Below are 23,041 nucleotides of genomic sequence, written 5' to 3'. Positions count from 1 at the left end.
AGGTGCGCGTTCGACTCGGAAACCAGCAAGTTGAGCAAGTGAAAACTTGGATTCTGTTTACAAACAAACAAAGTATTCACGCGTTTTGATAATGCAGTAGTGAAAGACATCGCGCTTTGCGTTTTTAATTTGTATTTTAACATCAGGTAGGCCTGATGAAAGTAGGCTTTAAAACACCCATTTAGATTATTTGTATTCACCGGTCACTTTTTTACATTTTGTGGTCATTTTCGTAATTTATAACTTATATGTAATTGTTTGAAATCAAACATCACATCATGTCTTACTACGAGAAACAAAACGCAGGATATATGGATGGAACGGAACGCACACACTCGTCCCGTTTTGATGATGTAGAACATACCGGAATCGTGGTGGCTCCATCTAGTGACGATATTCAATATTATTTGGCTAGCCTCATAACTGTCGCGTGCTGTTGCTCATGTCGTAGACGATCGTAATATAGTTGTAGAAAGTTGTATTTCATAACTTTCTAAAATAATACATTGATTTCGTGTTTTTATTGATGCTTGTATTTAATTTATAATGTTTTTAATTAATGACACCACAGATGAAACTTAAATATCACTTAATCTGTAGGATAAATATTTCGTAATGGTCGATCGTGACATATAGCGCCATCTATGATATCGATTTGAAAATAATTATAAGCCCTTCGAGATGGGAGGGCATGCCAATACCTTAAAGTAAAAGTTGCTCACTTAATATCTTATAATATTTTTCTACCAGTCAACAACTAGGCTGACGCAATAGTTACTTAACTAAGATCTCAGTAATGTGAAAAGTGAATATGATGTTTGTAATATCTGGAACAAAGGAATTATTAGATTATGATTTACACAATTTACTATTATTGTTTATTTATTAGTTAATTATTACATTTAAATGAGTGAACAATGTAAAACAATACTTATACAAAACCTAAAACTAACAACTAAAACTAAATATAAAATATATCTCCAAAGCTACCCGTTTATGGAATGGAACCTAGAATGCTGAGATTACTATTGAGATTGTAATCTCATCAGGACCTATTGAGAAAAACGAAAATCGAAATTTCGATATTTGCCTCTGCTTTTTCTCTATCGCACGAATATGAAAGAGTGATAGAGTGACAGATAACGAAATCTCGACTTTCATTTCTCGCAGTAGGCCCTCTAGGATCACAGTCTTGGATATGAAATCAGACCAGCTCTCAAATCCGATCTGCTAGCATGAGTTGTGTTCTCGCGCGACTCCATACATCTAGCGCGACTCCAAGTTCTTTCTAATGCTAAAAAAAAGGAACTATATCTATGGACTCGCACGTAGGGTTACCAGATGACAGGAATTTTCCTGATATGTCAGGAATTTTGGCCTTTTGTCTGGAATTCGGACGGAACACGAAAATATCAGGAATTTTTTGAATTGATAGACTTTTTTATAAAGTACCTTTTTATTTACTTAAATTAATCCAAAACTTTGTAAAAAATAATAAATGAGATCCACTTAACTTATCAAATAAAATAATGTAGGTAACATCTTGTTTAATCGAGAAGTAAACTTATCTTCTTCGGATATCGGCTCAAATCGGGTGGCCACCGCTAACGGTTTGACCCCCCTCCCCCCCGTGTCGTCGTCAAAAATCAGGAAAAATATTCGGAAATCAGGAATTTTGTCAGGAAATTCTAAATTTGTATCTGGTAACCCTACTCGCACGCGAGAACGCAACTCATGCTAGACCGCCTGAGCTTATGTTAAAAAAAAGTCGGTTTGGTTTGTAAAATAAAGGGTAAGCATAGGTGGAGGTACTCACCGAAACGAAGAGCTCCATGTCGAAATAAAACATATTGAAGGCTGTGATCTTCAATGGGACCTGGAAAAGCGCAATAAAAAATAAAAATAAAATAATCTTTATTGCAACTTTGAGTTGTTATGGCTCCTCTACACGGTGGCCGGTGGGCCAACGCCGGCCACTACAAGGGACGCATTTATGCGTTAGAGAGAGAGCCAGTGATATTGCTATCTCAATCTACCGCATGGCTGCGTCCCTTGGAGTGGCCGGCGCTGGCCCATCGTGTAGAGGAGCCATTACATAACATTGGTTTCTGGCTCTCAATGTAGGTTTCCCTTTGTCCCAAGAGCGAATTCCTTTCCGATTGCAAGCGTAAGTAAGGCCCCATTCGCACGGCAGCTTTTTCAACGCGCGTTAAAAAAGCGTTTGAATGACACAAATGGATAACCATGTATGTATTCACACGACAGAGGAGGCGCTTTTTATAAAGCGTTGTTAGATTTTTGACTTTAAGCCTTGGTTCTTAAGTCGAATTTAGAGTGTGGACAGACTCAAGCGCTATTTTAACGCGCGTTGAAAAAGCTGTCGTGCGAATGGGGGCTAATGTTAGACATTTTATGTTACAATTTCAAAAACATAAAAATTTATAATTATAAAGAAAGATTGTGTGTGTACGCGCGCGTGTGTGAGTATTCTGCGTGTGATCTTTGTGTAATAGCTCCTCTACACGTTGGCCCAACCTATTGGTCCAATATGTTGGGACAACGTGTAGAGGGGGTATTGGTTTCGGTTGGCTTTTGGCGAGCGGGTTGGCGATGAGTTGGCCGCGGTGTCGGTTTTTCGGCCGCACATCAAAGGGATTGGCCAAGCGATTGCGGTACGCATCTACACGTGGCCCAATCGGCAGTGCGTTAGTGATGGGTCAAATCGAAAAATTTTCAAACCGAATAAGTCGACTCCGATTTAAACCCAAATCGGTTTGCAAACCGATTTGGCCAAGTCGATTTAACTTCTACTTTTTAAGTAATTTTGTAATTTCTAAAGCTAAAACGGGAAAGCACTATACGAGCAAGCAGGAAAGAGCATGCAATTTCGTGTCATTGCCGCGAATTCGTTGAGTTTGCAAAGCGACGCGGCGCAAAACTGCTAAACCGATCCAAGTATACCGCTAAATCAAACGCTTATAAGCCCATGCGAAATTGAACCTTACTACTTAAACAATAAGTTTCATTTTACTTTACCTGTAGATACCAAGTTTTGACTTGACTCGACTCAATAATGGCGGCAATGTGCATGGCAACATTTTTTTTCGTGGTTTGAAATCGATTTGCGTACATCTCAATCATCAATATGTCAAACGAAAGTGACGCATCAACAAATATGAAAGGATGCGTTTAGAGCGGGTGAACGTATCTTAAGTCGATTTACGGAACACTCACGTCGATTTAGTCGACTTCAGACCTAAATCGGTTTGAACCGATTTGTGAAGTCGAATCGTAACATCGCTACAGTGCGTGCTCGGACGCGGTCAAGGGTGGACGTTCATGGTTTTTGTGTTTTTTTAAATAAAAAATGACGAATACGTGGCCACGTGTAGTCGTGTTCCGACCAAGGCACGGCCAACTCACGGGCCAAGCGTTGGCGGAGAGTTTGGCCAACGTGTAGAGGAGCCATAATTGTAACGGTGCGTGTAACGAAGCGTTACACTATCGACCTTCATACTATTTCTGGCACCATACAAATTCTAAATTCCCCTTTTGAAATTCAAATCCTATTCCAAATTCCATTCAATGATTTTTATTTTCAGTTCGATCACATACTTTGATCGATAAACATCATTTTATCTAACAGACTGTACTTCCCAAGTTTCTAAACACGACCGTTTAAGTGTGATTTTTATTAGTAAACGTAATAATTCATAAGTGCGTGCAGTTCAGTATAGTGCTCGTTTTGTGGCCCTGCACACCTTCCAGATATATATCTACATCATCACCAAGGCACATATTGTAAGTTATTTGATTTCTAACCTTCTGAATTACGAAAGTGTTTTTATACATACCTATCTGTTAACACGTAACCTGTATTGTTACAGGTGCCTTTTTATTTAAATAATAAATACCCCTCATCGCTCTGGATCCTGCCTTTTCATTCCCATCATCCCTGTGAGGCTCCTCTACCTGCCCCCTCACACTGGCGCCATCAACGTGCTCAAACCCGGACCTGACAAGACACCCACCCGCCCTACGACGCTGAGCAGCCCGTTCCAGTTCCTCCGTGCCAGCACCTGCTCCTACCCAACAACCGCAACCAGCTGTTCCAGTTCTACATTTTTCCTTATTCTACCAATTTTTTCTTTATATTGTTTGTAATTGCTAGCTTTAAGATCTTTTCAAAATTCTAAAAGGTTATAGTCGACCCAACTCAAATTTTCGCAATATCTCTCGGCCTAACATCATTTTATTTAATTTTCTATTTTACAACCAACCTTTTATCTAATCCTCAACCGTTTAACCAAAATTCCCCCCTTAAATAACCAATTACATATACATCTATCATCATTCATCATCTTATACCAATTTATCTATATCTATTTTCTAATCCCTATTATGCCAGCGTCCTACGCTTTTTGTCGCGCCACGTAACAAAACTCTTAACATAGTGATTACACAAAACATCTATCACATACAATTACACAATCCAAGATTTCCACTGAAATCTCACAAATTGGTTTCAATCCTAAGTGTTTTTAAAACTCCTTGGAGTCACTGAAGTGCGAACCAATCCTGACTTACGGCAGTACTGTTGGAGATAATCCGATAGCTTATCCTTCACCCGATTAAATAAATATACACAACTAAGCCTAATATCACAATAAACTTCTCCTTTCGATTCAATAAAAAATAAAATTTAATAACTACATATTTTATTTATATTGATAACATCAATTATTCTCTTCGTGATAGGTATCCACTTTAATAAACAATGAATCCAGCACTATTAAATAAACCTGAACTCATCTATGAGCTCAAACTCAGGAACATTCAGTTCCCAGCCACCGCGCAGGCTGATGATTTAAGACAGCTCCTCACTCCAAATTTATTCGCGGACCCGTGTTCGAATCTCTCCAGCCCATATGATCTTGAACAGGATATCACCGAAATTAGCAGATGCCTCACAATAGTTTCTTCTCAGCTACAGCTTGCGACCACCAACCAAGCGAAGCACGATAGAATAGCGGTTTTCTTATTTCATTTATATAACAGAATAGAACGTCTCCATATTACCACTGAATTATCTCCAGAAATTATTGACAACTATTCGAAAATATGCGAATTTTTGTCAAAATGTCAAACAAAATTTAACATGTCACAACCGTCAACAACAACGTCAACTTACGCGTCAGCAACCTCTTTGATAGATGATTCCACAAATTTAGACCTACTTGCTCGAAAATTAACCAACCTCTCTGAAGCAAAACCAAGCGATTTTAAAAAATTCAACTATAAAGGCGATAGATGCCCTTATGATTTTATTCGAAACATCGAAGAGTTTGCAATTGCGCGTAACATTGACGACAAACGCTTACACAAATATATATACGATTTTTTATCAGGCACTCCTTTAGATTAGTATAGGTCAAAGAAAACAACCCTTACAGATTGGAAATCATTTAAAACCCACTTCTTAAAAGATTTCGAATTGCATGACCATGACCACAACTTACTACAAAATATACATTCCCGTAAACAAAAACAACATGAACGAATAATAATGTATTTTTCAGCCATGGAAGCCCTCTTTTCCAAATTACATGAACCCCTTTCTGAAAAACAAAAAATAGATATCCTCCGTAGAAACATGAGCCCTTATTACAGTTCCAGATTAGTTCCTACAGATGTTACGTCTATAGACACATTATTCCAATCGTGCAAATGGTACGAAAGCTGTAATACTACCTCTACTTATAGCTCTAGCAACTATACCAACATTCAACAAGATTCTAACCATACCCCCCCTTCCCAACCGTACATACCACCATTCCCATTTAATAAACCGGTCCATACTGTAACAGCACCACCTTCTACGTTACGTTACTCCTGTCCGCGTTACAGAACAAACGATCATTCTTTAGATATTTGTACAAGTAAAAATATAGTATGCTTCCGCTGTGGCAAACAAAATGTCACTTTTGCAAAATGTACAGTTTGCCATAAATTTCCAAAAAACGCATAAAGGAGAAAAGTAACTTAAATAAAACTACTGCTACAGAATGGAACCAATGGTTAGATACCATTAAATTATTTATGTCATCATACAATACTACATCAGCACTTTTCACTCAAGATCCATACGATGAACGACCTTATGTCAACATCCAGACAAATAATTTAACTTTATGTGGCCTCTTAGACAGTGGCAGTGCTTTAACTATTTTCGGAAATAATTCCCATAAAATTCTCTCATCCCACAATTTTACCATAAATTACGACCATAAAGTCGTAGGCTCTGTAGCCGACGGCTACCCTATATACTCTATTGGTACAATTCAACTACCAATTTCGTACAAAAATATTGTGGCTATTATTACCGCTCATGTTATCCCTACTGTAAAGCAACCCTTGATTCTAGGCACAAATTTTTGGAGAAAATTCAATATAGCTCCCCACATATTACCTGACATAACGTCATATTCTGATAAACATATAGATACCCTAGTTATTTCCACCTGCGACCAACACATCACTAATTATGACAACCTTTCTGAAACTCAACAGTTAATTTCAGATACTATTATTGAAAAATTTAAAAATATTTCAACAGAAACCAAACCCTTAGGACGAACCCACCTCATTGAACATCACATAGATACCGGTGACCATCCACCAATCAAACAGCGATGCTATAGGCTTTCTCCAGAGAAACAAAAAGCTTTATGCAAAGAAGTTGATGAAATGCTAAAGCTTAATGTTATCGAACCCTGTGAAAGCCCATGGCTAAACCCTGTCATAATAACTCCTAAAAAAGATGGAACGTGGCGTTTTTGCATCGACAGCCGTAAACTAAATTCGATTACGCGCAAAGATGCCTACAAACTCCCACTCATTTCTGACATTTTAGATAATCTAAAAAATGCTAAATATCTATCATCGATAGACATAGCAAAAGCATTTTGGGAAATACCCCTACGCCCCTCTGATAGACCTAAAACTAGTTTCCATGTACCCTCAAAAGGCATGTACATGTTTCGCGTAATGCCTTTTGGATTGACTAATGCCCCTGCTACCCAACAACGCTTTATGGATGCGTTATTCCCTTCTGAAAACCTTGATAACTCAGTATTTACCTACTTAGATGATATTATCATCATAAGTAATACTTTCGATGAACACATCACTTTACTTAATAAAGTTTACCAAAGGCTAGTACAAGCCAACATTACTATAAACTTCCCCAAGTGTTCATTTTTCAAAAAAGAACTTAAATATCTTGGTTACATAGTTAATGAACACGGCTTTCAAACAGATCCTGACAAGGTTAAGGCAATACTTAACATCCCACCTCCCACAACTCCTCGAGAAGTTAAAAAGTTCCTAGGTACAGCAAGTTGGTATAGACGCTTTATTCCCGATTTCAGCACAAAGGTTGCACCACTAACTAAACTTACCTCCACTTCCAAAAAAGCACCACCATTTAAATGGACATCACTAGAAGACAATGCCTTTAAATCCATTAAAGAAGCTCTAGTCTCTACCCCTGTTCTTGCTTGCCCAGACTTCTCAAAACCCTTCGCAGTCCACTGTGATGCATCCAGCTTCGGCATCGGTGCCATGCTGACCCAAGAATTTGATGGCGTTGAGAAACCCATTGCTTATATGAGCAAATCCCTAACTGGTCCCCAAAGAAATTACTCAATTACAGAAAGAGAACTCTTAAGTGTCTTACTAGCCCTAGAACATTGGCGTTGCTATCTTGACAACGGCTTAAAGTTCACAATCTACACAGACCATTCCGCATTACAATGGTTTCTCCATCTAGATAATCCAACCGGACGTCTAGCCCGCTGGAGTATTCGTCTATCTACATTTAACTTCGAAATTAAACATAAACGTGGTAAAGATCATCTAATCCCTGACGCTTTATCACGCTTACCTTCAGTAGACGTTATTAACTACAATAGTTCTAATACCAATGACGACTGGTATAATAATATCTACGCTAAATGCAGTTCTAACCCCAACACCACTCCAGATTACATAATACATAATAATAAATTATACCGATACTCAAAAACCCCTTCGTTACTCCAATCTGAGTATAATTGGAAAGAAGTTATCCCACTAGAGTACAGAATACCCATTATCACAGAAAATCATTCCACCCCAACTTGCGCTCATTTCGGAACATTTAAAACATACAATAAAGTTAAATTGAAATATTTTTGGCCAGGAATGTACAAAGATATTTCAAATTTTATTGCCAAATGCGAGACTTGCTTAGCTTGCAAACACCAAACCCAACTAAAACTTGGCCTAATGGGTAAACCTAAGCAATGCTCTCGACCCTTTCAATGCATTTCAATAGATTTGATCGGCCCCTTGCCTACTACACTAAAACACAACAGATTCATCTTTGTCGTTACTTGCTGTTTTTCAAAATACTGCCTCCTCTTTGCGATTAAACGTGCTACGTCATCAGTAATCGTTCATATTCTAGAAAACCTAGTTTTCCTAGTGTACGGAATCCCACAGACCATAATTCTTGACCATGGTCCTCAATTCGTTAGTCAAGAGACAACGGATTTATTCCACTCCTATCAGATCCCAAAAATACACTATTGCGCAATCAAATGCGCCCAACCAAATCCCGTGGAGAGATATAATAAAGTTGTTACCACAGCAATATCCTCATTCATACAGGATGACCACAGGAATTGGGATATCAACCTACATAAGATACAATTTGCTATTAATACTTCCGTAAATGAAACAACAAATTATACTCCTTCTTTCCTTGTATTTGGTCGCGAATTAGTCACATGTGGATCAACATACGATAAATCTGATCTCACAGATGATATTATATTCGCGCCCAGAGACGAATACGCTGATAATCTTGGTCTTCTCCAGCCTGTCTTCTCCGAAGTACAAGCCCGTCTTTGGAGAGCGCACCAAACCAATTCTTCATCGTATAATAAACATCACCAACATTTCGAATTCAACGAAAATGACATCGTCTGGAAACGAAATTACGCAATTAGTAATTCTCCTAAACACTATTCTGCTAAACTTGCACCCAAGTTTATTAAATGTTCTATCCTAAAAAAAATATCACCCTTAGTATATGTCCTACAAGACATGTCCGGCAAAATGCTCGGACGATGGCATATTAGAGACCTTAAACCTCTCCCCAAAATTCTAAAATAAATAATATACTGTTTTTCCTTAATTAGATTCTTATTTGGCTCAAACTTAGCTACTTTTCTCCTAAGCTCCTAACTTGTAAAATATTGTATATAATGTTATACATTTATAATTATATCTCATCCCCATTATACATTTCGGACCCATTACATTTCGTACATACCTACTTAGTACGAATTTATACGTTCATTTATACTATTTAATTTATATAACGTTATATTACGTTCATATAACGTTATTCAAAGCTAACTCTACCAGAGTTAGAACAATACTTATTTATATATTCCTTCCCTTTCCATAACGTTCATATTTACGTACTTAGGTACATACGTACCGTACAGTACATTTATTAATTCCATTAAGGAATTATCTTATGATATTTTGTAGTAATCCTACATTCCATACGGCATTATTTTGTTGAATAAATTTCAACAATCGTACTCTTTGTAGGTACACATTATTGTAGATATTATATTTAGATTCATTAATATTCAGCGGGTGGTTACTGATTAATAAGCCTTAATACTAATGGAGAGCGATTTAATGAGTACGTCCTCTACTTAAAGGAGTACTCTATTGAAACTTATTTTGGTTAAACAATTAACCAAAATTTTATAAGATGATGTATGAATGACCTTTGGTATGCATGTTTAAATCGCCTCTCTTGTATGATAAACATTGTATATAACATCCCCACCTTCTAAATTTATCACTCATACCCATATTCATTACATTATATTTACATTACGGAAAAATCCTTTGGCCATAAGCCCCAGGATTTTCCCTTCCAGGGCGACCCCGGTAGTGTAACGGTGCGTGTAACGAAGCGTTACACTATCGACCTTCATACTATTTCTGGCACCATACAAATTCTAAATTCCCCTTTTGAAATTCAAATCCTATTCCAAATTCCATTCAATGATTTTTATTTTCAGTTCGATCACATACTTTGATCGATAAACATCATTTTATCTAACAGACTGTACTTCCCAAGTTTCTAAACACGACCGTTTAAGTGTGATTTTTATTAGTAAACGTAATAATTCATAAGTGCGTGCAGTTCAGTATAGTGCTCGTTTTGTGGCCCTGCACACCTTCCAGATATATATCTACATCATCACCAAGGCACATATTGTAAGTTATTTGATTTCTAACCTTCTGAATTACGAAAGTGTTTTTATACATACCTATCTGTTAACACGTAACCTGTATTGTTACAGGTGCCTTTTTATTTAAATAATAAATACCCCTCATCGCTCTGGATCCTGCCTTTTCATTCCCATCATCCCTGTGAGGCTCCTCTACCTGCCCCCTCACAATAATATGTGTGTCTGTGTGCAATGTTTACCTAAAGTAAAAATATAAATCTAAAATTGTAAGAAAAAAGAGCTACAATCGGACCAAGCTAAATATGCACCGACATTGCAACAACAAAGTATTGAATGCCATCATCATCATAGAGAAATATAGTAAGATGTCGACTACGAAAATAATAGTCGTTTTGGTACTAAAACCGTATATGTATGGAGTGAGCACTCTATGTATTTTTTCTCTATGTCATCAACTCATAATATTATACAATATTAAAAACGGGTCACTCACGTAGTACCTATTAAGACGAAACAGGAGCTGAGTTTTAAATATTTTAGGTAAATATACCCGTCTCGCTAACGGAAGCTCCTAAAACTAGTGCGATAAGGACAAGGCGAAAAATCCCGCGTAATAATCTCAAAAATTGAGGTTTCGTACTCGACTGTTTCCTCCTCCAAAACTTAACCAATCCTAACCAAACATGGAAATCTTAATGATTGTTAAATTATCTGTGTCGGACCGTTTTGCTTTTTTGACTAATTGATATCAGTTTTGAATACTACGCCTCTCATTGCGGCATAGTCAATTAGGCCATTTTGGCCATTTTTGAAGGGCTCTAACGCCTTAAAAAACAAAAATATCAAAAAAAGCAAAACGGTCCGACACAGATATTGACAATATTAATCTGTGTTGAAAAAAATCATTGCTCTAGCATCAAAACCCACGGAGGAAACAGTCGAGTACGTTTGTATGGAGAAATGACCACTCCTGTTGGCGCTTAAGTAGTATTTGCAAGTGTGAACGAGGTTTTACGTTTATTTTACCTGTGCTCGTGCAATCATGAAGGCGACCATCTTGACCGCTCGCTCGTCGTTCACGTGCTCCCAACCGCAGCAGTATAGACGCGTGGCGCAATCTAGTGCCTGGTTAAAAGAAAAGTTAAATCTAAAAAGCGGTTTACATTCGCGGCTCCCGGCTCATCTCGTGTCTCGCCTCGAGCTCGTAAGCTCGTTGAGCTAATGATTACACTCTCGCCTCGTGGCTCAGCTCGTGTCTCGGCCACAGATCGCAAATCGCAAGCTCGTCGAACTAATCGATTATAAACACTAACGGCACGGTATAAGTTTGTAACAGAATGACAGCCGAACGCGAATGTAAACAGCAAGCGCGCGAGCCCAATAACCGCTCCTCGATACGAGCTGAGCCGCGAGACGAGCCACGAGCCCACCGCTTATTAAGGCCGGTTTACATTCGCGGCTCGTGGCTCGGCTCGCGGCTCGTCTCGTGGCAGTCGTGGCTCGCCTCGAGCGCCTAAGATCTTGGAAACGAATCTAACAATTTCGATGAAATTTACTATATGGGGGTTTTCAGGGACGATAAATCGATCTAGCTAGGTCTTATCTCTAGGAAAACGCGCATTTTTAAATTTTAATATTTTTTCCATGTAACGCTCGGTCTTTCTTAGGTATTATATATAAATAAATATACAAGAATTGCTCGTTTAAAGGTATTATTATGAACTTACGCTGACTTGTAACTTGGCCGCATACCGGCATGGTAGATAGATGTGAGCGATGGTTCCAAGAATGAAAATTATATATTTGGGATCTATTCCGTAGCCCTGCGAAATTAAATCATTGAATTATGTTACGAAAATAATAAATTAATTTAAACTTCAATGCACAGTAAATATATACAGCTACAAATGGTGGACTTAATGCCATACGACATTCTCTACCAGTCATCCTTTAGGCCAAACAGATGCATAAGTTTGCGGGCTATGTAAAGAACACTAATAACTAGATTTAGAACAAAGAATGATGCTTAGATCATGCATTTGTGGAGTTTTTGTCAATTAACTATCGATTATAACACCACCCTTACCTCAATAATCTGGTACATACAGTTACATATCTGACACATTGTTGCTATGACGATTAAACCAAGCCACAAGTTGAAAGTTTCTTGTATTAGTTCCACCATGCTGTAGGCAAACAAAATATTTATTGATTTAGAAATTTTAATCGGGCAAAAAGTCCCATATTACAAGTACCTTACCATACATATGTATTTTATAAACTTAAAACTAAACACTATTTATTTTATTTATTATAATGTATTCTGCAAACGGTCTTGTCTTATTCCCTTAACAATAAAGTGGTGCTCAGATTACTTTGAACGTTTTATGGTGAAAAGCCATAAAGAAAAAGTGACCAAGCCATGACCACAAGATCTTCAGTGGTGGAGGCTTGATTCAAACCCATCGTCTTCAGCTTATACGCAGCTAACGCCCTGAGCCCTCAGGGTATCTCGGTCAGTACCCAGCACAATTTCTCGAATATAAGCAATCTTAGACATAGACATATAGACAACTCAGAAAAATTAAGCATCTTAGAAAAAAATGTCGAGGGCGAGCACCTATATGGATTACGTTACGATATAGCGAGAGAGACGGTGCTGAAAATGCGATGATGATGAATGATGGTCTTGAAATTAGAATTCAGTAACCTGCTGCTCTTAAGTACCTATTACATCATCATCATCATCATCCCATCCATCAAACAAAGAAGGCCACAGATTGGTCATGCATGTGATGCCGTTGTATAAACAACGCTGCCTTTAACCATACCTATGATACGGCACTATGTCATCATCTTCCTTTTTTGCCACGGCTCATGGGAGCCTGGGGACTGGTTGACAACTAATTCCAAGAATCGGCGAAGGCACTAGTCTTTACGAAAGCGACTGCCATCTGATCTTCCAACCCAGAGGTAAACTAGGCCTTATTGGGATTAGGTAGTCCGGTTTCCTCACGATGTTTTTCCTTCACCGAAAAGCTGGTAAATATCAAATGATATTTCCTACATAAGTTCCGAAAACCTCATTGGTACGAGCCGGGGTTTGAACCCGCGACCGCCGGATTGAAAGTCTTTGAAAGTTGAAAGATTTATGATACGACACTATTATGTATTTTTTTAAATAAGTCTTACCTGTAAAAGTCGATGTGCTCCGATATCACTTCCTTCATCCTTCTTTGTCTACTATCTCTATCCTTCTCTAACATAGCATCTTCCATAATCTTACAAGCCAACTCCAACTTCATACAAGCATGATTAATAGTTATACCGAAAAACGCGTCAAATCCAGTAAAACTTATTATATACCACAGCGAACAGTATGCCATATAGCCGAACATTATTTCAAAATATGGGGATGAAAATCTGTCTTCGGGGGGTGAAAATGGTTTTTCAAGGTCATGTATCATGTATTTGACAGGTTCTTCTTTGAATGCGAAATTGTAGAAGTTGAGAACGACGGCGGTGAATGGAAACGTGAGGACAGTAACGGCGACTGTTATGGCCCAGCATTTTTCGCTGTAATAAAGAAAATAATTTAGAAATTCTGTCTGTGAATTAATTAGAAAGCAAGCGGAAAGAAATTCATATGACACTGATAATATATTTTTTAATACAGTTGCTCAAAAAGTGCTACTTTACGTAGCTGTTTAGCGTGCGGAAAGTTGGTTATCTCGAACTAGTGCTTTTTACTTTTCCAATTTTTTTAAATTTATACTTGTTCCAATTCACGACTACTTATTGATGAGTGTTAATATTAGTTTCCTTTAAACGTCGTAATCAGCATAAAAACCTACCGTTAATGTAAGAATACGAAAAATATTACATATTTCATATTTAATTACTTACCTCTTCATCATTATAACACGTTTAATTTTTAATATTCAATATTGAAAATTCCGTTCTTAATAAGTTGACTGAATGGAACGGAATAGCTGTCAAACGCCCATAGATATAATATACTTAAAGACGACGTCTAACCGAGCTGTCACTGTTACCACTTTTGTTTAGTGTACGATTAACAATGTTTTTCTTATTTTTTCGCAACTGTATTAAAAAACGTCGTTCGATACACGTGCGGAAATGTCATTCTTCACTCGTCCCGAGTCTAGAGATATCTCGGTACTCGTGAAGTAATGACATACCTTCCGCACTAGCATCGAAATGTACTATTACAGTACATAACTACATATGGTCCTACTTTCCCGCACTAGTGCGGGAAACAGCACTTTCCGTGCGTATGTCAAAAGTTTAATGGGCCATATGTACTGTAAAACGTTGTACGAATTGTACGATACACGTGCGAATAAGTAATTCGCAACTTGTTTCGATTTAAAATACTCCATTCAGTCGTGTTTTAATTTATCGCCACTCGTTTAGAATTTCCTCTTTTCCGCACTTGTATCGTAAATAACTATGTATTATCAAATAAGATAAGATAAGAGAAGAATAAAAGAAAATCCTGTTTTTGTGTAGACACAACTCAAACTCTGAATTTCGTCTATCTCCAAGAAAATAGTGAGAGCGAGATAGACTGAGGAGCCCAAAGTTAAACTTAGACAAACATGTAAAATTTAAACTTTATGATATACAAAATAAATAAAACATCGGTTTTTTAAACATCTCACAGCGATATCAGACGTAAAACGATCTAAGTATGTTAAGTTTTAAATTTCAATGTTTGCAACTGGACACACTGGGGCGTGTGTCTTGCAGGTTGGCCGTGTCGGAGTCGGAAAATTCCTTTATTATAGTTTGTCAAAGGACTGTCTCATTTCAGTGACTGACAAATTGTTTGACCAACTATAATTGCTGTAATTTTTTAAACTGAAATATATTTTATGATTATATAGTACATATATACTTGGTCAAGCAGATCTTGTCAGTAGAATAAGGCGGCAAATTTGAAAAATGTAGTCGCGAAGGTTATAGTATCATAGAAAATTTGAATTTCGCGCCTTTTTCTACTGACAAGATTTGCTTGACCATCTATAATTGGTCAAGCAAATCTTGGCAGTAGAAATGGGCGGCAAATTTGAAAAATGTAGGCGCGAAGGGATATCGTTCCATAGAAATATTTGAATTTTGCGCCTTTTTCTACTGACAAGATTTGCATGACCAAGTATAAATTAGAAGAGTTATTAAGTAAGGCATTTGAGCCTAAAAACTATTATATATTTATATACCTACCTGTAGTATTGTGTATTTTGTATGTGACGACGAGCGATTTCTTTATGCGACTCTGGAATCATGTTGTAGCGGGCGTGATCTGCATCAATCTTTTTGATGACACACCACGCCTCGTTCCGTGTGTAATAGAATAACATCATCTGTCATCATCAAATAGTTATAGCACAGAATAATTAATAGTACTACCGTACAGAAAGGAAACTTCCTACAAAAACGAAGTTTGACAGCAGTTCAAGGTCCAATCATGCTGTCTCTTTCTATATGGCACTATCCCTTTCGGCTATTTAGGGTTGTCAAAAATCAAGTGATTATCTTATCTGTGGTCGTGCACGCAAAAGGAAGTTAAGTGGTGCCAACCCTAATAATTGCTCGGAGCAATGCTGAGCCGAGCGGAGCCGAGTTTGATCGAAGTCAGGACTTTCGCACTCCTGGTTATAGTCAGACGGTAAAAAGTCTGCAGCGATTTTGATAGCCCACGCAGTGCAAGTGTCATTTTAAACCTCAAACTTCTAGGAAATTATGACGTATACATAACACTTACACTGCGTGGGCTATCAAAATATCCGCTGCAGACTTTGTTTTGGTTTGGTGCGACTTTAAGGAGCTTGAAACTTTACGGCCTGGTCACGACATTGGTCTAAGGCGATCGGCGGCGGCGACCGGCGGTAAGTCGCAAAAACAATAACCCGGCGACGCATAATGCATGCCACGAGCCTTGTCGCTGAGCGGCAACGCGCGCGGCGTGCACCGGGCGACCGGCGGCGGCGGCGAGCGGGGAGGGGCGCGACTCGAACATTTGTATCGGGCAGCGCGGGCGATGCCACGACTAAAGAGCGGTGCGACCGGCCTAGGCGGCGCGACGGATCGAGCGGGGCGATGCGGAACAAAACATTTTGTTTTTTTTTCGAGCGACATGGAGACGGAAGGGTTTATTATTGAAATTTTAAATGTACTTTCGCGTATTTAAGTATCTTGTGACGTCTCCACACTTATTCTTGTGTAAGTGCTCGTTTTTTTGGGTGCTTTATATATACAATATATAAAATACTAAACTAGATGTAAATAAATTTGTCGTCCTGTATTTAGCCCATGCACTCATTGACAAACAATGAAATATATTCTAGGCACTTTTGAAAAAAAACATGATTTTAAATACGTCTACGTCCCAGCCGCTCCTAGTCGCTGCCGCCGCTACTGAAAGTACGTGGCATGCCTGGCGGTCGCTCGCGTTTGTCGCGCCGCCAGCCGCCCCGCAAGTCGCCTTAGACCAATGTCGTGGCCAGGCTGATAGAATGTATTAGTCAGGTATTAGTTGCCCTGTATTCCGCGGCTGTTCTCTTTCGGCACTGATAATTTTGTAATGTAGATCGATGTCGTGAACATATACCTAGTAAAAGTTACTAAAAATCTTTATCTTCAACGCTGGTGTTTCAAATTTACCTCAGCTTGAAGCTACTCGCTTCCACTCTCTTATAGAACTAAGTAGGTAACTAAGCAATGACGTTTATGAATTGTTAGTTAGAGTCTGTGCGGAAAGAGAAGAGTCGTGGGATTTGAGGGCGCGCCAGTGCTATTTTATGGTTTTTGCTATGCTGACAACACTGGTCACGTGATTATAGTACGACACTAAAGGTCATGATACTTGAATCCCTTTTGTTCCGGTTTTTTACCACGGCTTACTAAACGGAGCCTGGTGGTGGTGCCGGCTCGTCAACTCAATCCTCTGATTTAGCGCAGGCACTAGTTTTCTTTTTAAAGCACACTTGTTTTTATATCTCAGATACTAAAAAGTGACTGCGATTGACAAAACTGCTAAAACTAGTTAAGAATCTGCCCAATACAACTGTAATTTTAGTACCAAACAAGATAAGAGTCTCATTTATGTACTGCCTAATCTGTGCAGTCCAACAGTTATTAAAACCGGGTAGATCGGGTAGAAATTGGGCAATAGAACTGTAATTTTATCTGGGCTATATTTGTAAACTTGACTTGTAATGTATGTGTACATTATTAATAATAAATATGAATATGAATAAAAATAGTGCATAAGTAGGTAGGCCTTATTGGGATATGTCCGGTTCTCTCATCTCACGATATTTTACTTCGCCGAAAAGTCACTGCTAAATATGAAATATAATTTCGTAACTAACAGAACCTACAAATAAAGAAATATTTTATTAGAAAAAGTTTTATTCAGAACCTAGTAAACGAACTTACAAATAAATAAATATTTTATTAGAAAAAGTTTTATTCTTTGTAATCGAATCGAAGTCTGAATTAAAATATTCATTGTCACTTATGTTTGAGCTAGTTTCAAAACAACCAGGGACACTCATAGAACTATCTTCATCTGAACTGGATGTGCTTGAATCCGGCACGTAGATTACGAATTCTTGCATATCACCTACTTAGCGGTCTTTTATTCGAGATACCGTAGGTACTTTTACACAGTTATTACATATAAATATGCATAAAATGGCAAGTATCAAGACTATTTGTCAGTTATTTTAAAGATCATGAATGACCTGCATATTTATGAAAATTAATATATTTTGAATGAATAAACTTACCGATTATGTACCCGAGACAAGTTACTTAGGGGGCTTATTAAATAGGTAATTATTTAATATTAAATACAACATCAATACCCGCGAATAGCGGAAACACGTTCCGCGACTTTTTGTAAGTCGATAGTCGGCTTTTAGCCGTTTTCTTCCCGCTGACAAAACCGAACAATGTTAAATATAATTTTCCTTGTGGTTTTATGTACGGTTTTATCGTGTTTTGAAAATATTTTATACATAAAACTTGCGGTTTTTGTTAATAAAAATATACATTGACAGAAGTTTGTTTACTTTTTACAAGACAGGTGTCAAAGGTTTGATTGCCATATAAAATTTAAAATGTTAGTTCCCGTTTCTGCCACGACTCTTCTCTTTCCGCACAGACTCTAACAGTGTGGATGATAGTACATTTAAAAATTGTCTTACTAACTATTACTAATACCAGTGGGGAGACACTCCTGACTTCGGTTGAACTCAACTCCGTTCGGCTCAGCATTGCTCCGAGCATTATTACGGCCTGGCCACGACATTGGTCTAAGGCGACTGGCGGGGCGGCTGGCGGCGCGGCAAACGCGAGCGACCGCCAGGCATGCCACGTACTTTCAGTAGCGGCGACAGCGACTAGGAGCGGCTGGGAGATAGACGTATTTAAAATCATGTTTTTTTTCAAAAGTGCCTAGAATATATTTCATTGTTTGTCAATGGGTGCATGGGCTAAATACAGGACGACAAATTTATTTACATCTAGTTTAGTATTTTATATATTGTATGTATAAAGCACCCAAAAAAACGAGTACTTACACAAGAATAAGTGTGGAGACGTCACAACATACTTAAATACGCGAAAGTACATTTAAAATTTCAATAATAAACCCCTCCGTCTCCATGTCGCTCGAAAAAAAAAACAAAATGTTTTGTTCCGCATCGCCCCGCTCGATCCGTCGCGCCGCCTAGGCCGGTCGCGCCGCTCATTAGTCGTGGCATCGCCCGCGCTGCCCGATACAAATGTTCGAGTCGCGCCCCTCCCCGCTCGCCGCCGCCGCCGGTCGCCCGGTGCACGCCGCGCGCGTTGCCGCTCAGCGACAAGGCTCGTGGCATGCATTACCTATGCGTCGCCGGGTTATTGTTTTTGCGACTTACCGCCGGTCGCCGCCGCCGATCGCCTTAGACCAATGTCGTGGCCAGGCCGTTAGGGCCACCCCACACTAGCGCCTTTTGAGCGTCGGCGTCTAGTCTAATGATTACCTTAAAAATGACAGCTAGAAATGGCCCCAGCACGGTGATATGCCTGACGATGTTGATAATGTCCCCTCTCTGCCAGCTGTGCCACACGTCTAGAAGCCCTATGAGTTGCGCTGGTGTAATTGATATCAGTACTACAACTGCGGAACCAACCAGAAATACAGGGTGTGTCTGACCATGGGGCTTTAAATCCAGGGCTCGATTCTACTCCCTAAACTGAGCTACTTTTATTATGGCACCAACCCCGAAATCCCGAAACACATTTTTACTTTTTCATACATTTTGGCTGAGCAGAGGTCGACGTTTTCTATGGGAAAGACAAAAAAAATCTGCGATTTTAGGGTTGGCCCATAGTAAAAGTAGCTCAGTTTAGCGAGTGAAATCAAGCCCTGGATTTAAAGCCCCATGGTCGCCGTCGCCGAATATTTACTTCAAAAATCGGTATCGGTATCGTATCGGCAAAATCATGTATCGTTACATCCCTAGTCGGAATTAAAGGTAAAAACAATGAAATTATATCGCGGTAGACCCGTTTGTGTAATTGAATAAGTAGTAAAAATCTTCACCAATCCCAACAAGCCTGCACACGGCGGTCTCCGGAGTGGGATACAGCATACCCACTACCATGTTGAACGTGATAATCCTGTACGTTTCTCGAAACGGCTTGAATTCCACGTCGTCGAATACTGGAACTGTATTAGGCATAGGTAAAACTTTACTAAAGGCCTTCTTCAGGGCCGTCTTTAACTCTTGGGCACATAAGAATAGAAAGAAGGCATAGAAATTGTCAATCAACCAAAATCTTCTCGCTGGTTGCTCCGGACTATAAGAGCAAGACATAATTATTATTATGTCTCAGGAATAGGGAGTACTATCCTAGGGGTCGTCCATAGGGAATGCAAATCGGTTATTTTTTGTATTGAAATAACCGCGGTTTCGGTTAAAAACCAATTATTTCCATACAAAAAATAACCGATTTGCATTCCCTAAGTAGTCGTCCAGAAATCATGTGATCATATGTGGCCTAACTTTGAATTTTTGAGTAATATTGCTGGTTTTGACATTCCCGCTTTGACAAAAAATTACACGTGATATCATCTCTGACCCCCCTCGCCCATCGTGATCATTCATGATATTTCTCTTAACCCCCACCCCTACAACGATTACATGATTTCTGGACGACCCCCGTAGTATGGGGGTTGAAGTTGTCAGCCCAACGGCAATGAAAAAAGCCAGTTGAATAAAATTAAAAGTTATGAAATCTTATATGTCAAAACCAAAATATTACTTTGCTAATCTGCGAAAAGATAACGTGCTAGTCAATCAGTGCTAACCCGTTATACTTACTTGCGTATTTTTGAATTGCATGTATAAAATACGCAAGTAAGTATAACGGGTTAGCACTGCTTGACTAGCACGTTATCTTTTAGCGGATTAGCAAAGTAATATTTTGGTTTTGATTATTTATGGATTTCCGTAAAGTATAACGCCTGATTCTATTCACTATCTTAGTATGTATGTATAACTTTATACTTACGTAATAAAGTTGTACTTTATACTTACGTAATATAGTTGTACTGTCACTTGTCCAAAACGCCTTTATTCGATCCATTTTTATTTTGGATTGAGTTCCATCATAGAATTACCTATACCACCTATCTTTTGCAGTAGGATTGGGCTTTAATAGCCTTCGCCTAAGGCCTAATTTCGTTTACTAGCTTTTTCCCGCGTCTTTGTTTGTGCGCTTCCACCCTCCATTCCTCCCTCTACACAATATTTTCAGAAATAATAATTATTAGGTTTCTGCATAGAGTAATAGAAGTAAAGAAAGAGTAGTATATAACTCTACATCAGCTATAGGTACTGCAAAACGTAATTCAAGACCAAAAAAAGTGAGACAATGTTGCCATTGCAATAATTTGTTTGTAAAATTGTAAATTCCTTTTGATATATAATCACGCTAAGATAATGTATTCATTAGTCATTTTACTCCTATTTAAAAAAGTACTTTTATTTACTTATTTGTACATAAATACAAGACGCGCTAGTAAAAAAGTGGCAACATTTCTTACTTTTTAGGGTCCCGTACCCAAGGGTAAAACGGTACCCTATTACTAAGACTCCGCTGTCCGTCCGTCCGTCCGTCCGTCCGTCTGTCACCAGGCTGTATCTCGCGAACCGTGATAGCTAGAAAGTTGAAATTTTCACAGATGATGTATAGCTGGTCAAGCAAATCTTGTCAGTGAAAAAAGGCGCGAAATTCAAATTTTCTATGGGACGATATCCCTTCACGCCTACATTTTTCAAATTTGCCGCCTTTTTTTACTGACAAGATCTGCTTGACCAAGTATATTTCCGTTGCCGCTATAACAACAAATACTAAAAAGTACGGAACCTTCGGTGGGCGAGTCCGACTCGCACTTGTCCGGTTTTTTGGTCTTTAATTACGTTTTGCAGTTTAGTTTTCTTACCAAAACGCGAGTTATTTCGTAGTCGACATCTAGCGTCGAGTAGCGGAATTTATGTCGAAAACTGATGTGTGGAGTTACCACTCCTTCTTTCTAACTTTATATTATTCTATGGTACTGCTAGTTAACAATAGATTTTTATATATTCCAATAGATATTTGGGGTCATCTATTAATTACGTCACACGTTTAGGGGGTGAGAGGGGGCCAATAAAATGTGACATGTTGTGGGGGAGGGGGGGTCACAAACATCGTGACGTCATTTTAACTTCATCACTATTTTTTATCAGTAGCCGAAAATTTATTTATATTTTTTTATTCGCTGAACATTTAAATAATGAGGTTTTGGAAGTAGGTAATTAATTTTCGTTCCTAAATTGGTTTTGTGTTATACAATTACTAATATTTCTTTTACCAAATTTTTTTAAAATAATAAATGTAAATGAAATGAAAATTTTTATTTCAGGCAACTAGTGGCCCATACATAAATACCTTAAAACTAGCATACATATTATAAAAGTATATGTATTTTAAAACTAAACACTACAAATCACATTATGGCTGCGATGCATTACGCAACCCCGCAGTGTCAGGGAGCCGGCCGCGGAACCGCCGAAACTTGACACCCTTCGGCCAAAACTCCTCCTTGGTGAATAATGCCGGGTATTGCCGATTTCGTTGAAAACAAAATTTCCTAAAATGTGACGTCACAACAGGTGGGGAGGGATTTGCAAAATGTGACCAAGTGTGACAAGGAGGGAGGGGTAAAAAAACCTAGAAATTCGTGTGACGTAATTAATGGATGATCCCAAAACTTTCTTACCTACCACGTCGGTGGCAAACAAGCATACGGCCAGTCTGATGGTAAGCAGTCACCGCAGCCCATGGACGCCTGATGTGTGTGAGTTGTCCCCACCGTAAAAATGGAAATTTGGCCAAGTCAAATCAAAACGAGTGTGTTTTTAAAGGATCGCCAACGCGCATATAACACCCATGGAGTTGCAGGCGTCCATAGGCTCCGGTGGACGAGTAGCATCAAGCAGACCGTAGCAGGCGGGGCTCACTCCGCGATTTCGTCGCTTTGCAACAGGTAGCTAAAAGCACATCCGTTCCACACCAATTTTGGTGGCTAGCCATAAGCCGCGAGTGGCGCTGTCGCCACCTAGCGGCCATATCTGTCCTGATCATAACAAACG

General features: G+C 38.7%; 1 protein-coding gene across 2 annotated transcripts; it reads right to left on the bottom strand.

Annotated features, from left to right (window-relative positions):
• Positions 1-701: 701 nt before the first annotated feature.
• Positions 702-21,043, bottom strand: LOC134677988 (odorant receptor 13a-like). 2 transcript variants are annotated; one of them, XM_063536425.1, is made up of 10 exons: positions 20,942-21,043; positions 19,945-20,070; positions 19,382-19,518; positions 15,573-15,712; positions 13,518-13,901; positions 12,412-12,511; positions 12,053-12,148; positions 11,352-11,450; positions 1,817-1,876; positions 702-827 (listed from the first exon to the last, which is right to left on the bottom strand). In XM_063536425.1, the coding sequence occupies exons 1-10, from the start codon at positions 20,988-20,990 to the stop codon at positions 783-785; spliced, it is 1,236 nt and encodes a 411-aa protein (XP_063392495.1). In that variant the 5' UTR covers positions 20,991-21,043; the 3' UTR covers positions 702-782. The 2 variants fall into 2 exon arrangements, with proteins under 2 accessions (XP_063392495.1, XP_063392496.1); XM_063536426.1 differs by lacking the exon at positions 12,053-12,148.
• Positions 21,044-23,041: the final 1,998 nt, after the last annotated feature.

The sequence above is a fragment of the Cydia fagiglandana genome, chromosome 27 (assembly GCF_963556715.1).
Source record: "Cydia fagiglandana chromosome 27, ilCydFagi1.1, whole genome shotgun sequence".
Taxonomy (NCBI): Eukaryota; Metazoa; Arthropoda; class Insecta; order Lepidoptera; family Tortricidae; genus Cydia; species Cydia fagiglandana.
The sequence above is the reverse complement of the archived record's forward strand: the minus strand, read 5'-3'. Positions and strand labels throughout refer to the sequence as shown.

What these genes read in the sequence shown, in the direction of transcription:
- LOC134677988 (XM_063536425.1), bottom strand. Translation starts at nt 20,990, where the DNA reads ATGGATCGAATAAAGGCGTTTTGGACAAGTGACAGTACAACTATATTA. An exon ending in CAAAATACACAATACTACAG is followed by an intron (nt 13,902 to 15,572) that starts GTAGGTATATAA and finishes TCTTTATTACAG; the next exon opens with CGAAAAATGCTGGGCCATAA. An exon ending in CGGCCAAGTTACAAGTCAGC is followed by an intron (nt 11,451 to 12,052) that starts GTAAGTTCATAA and finishes TCTTTTAACCAG; the next exon opens with GCACTAGATTGCGCCACGCG.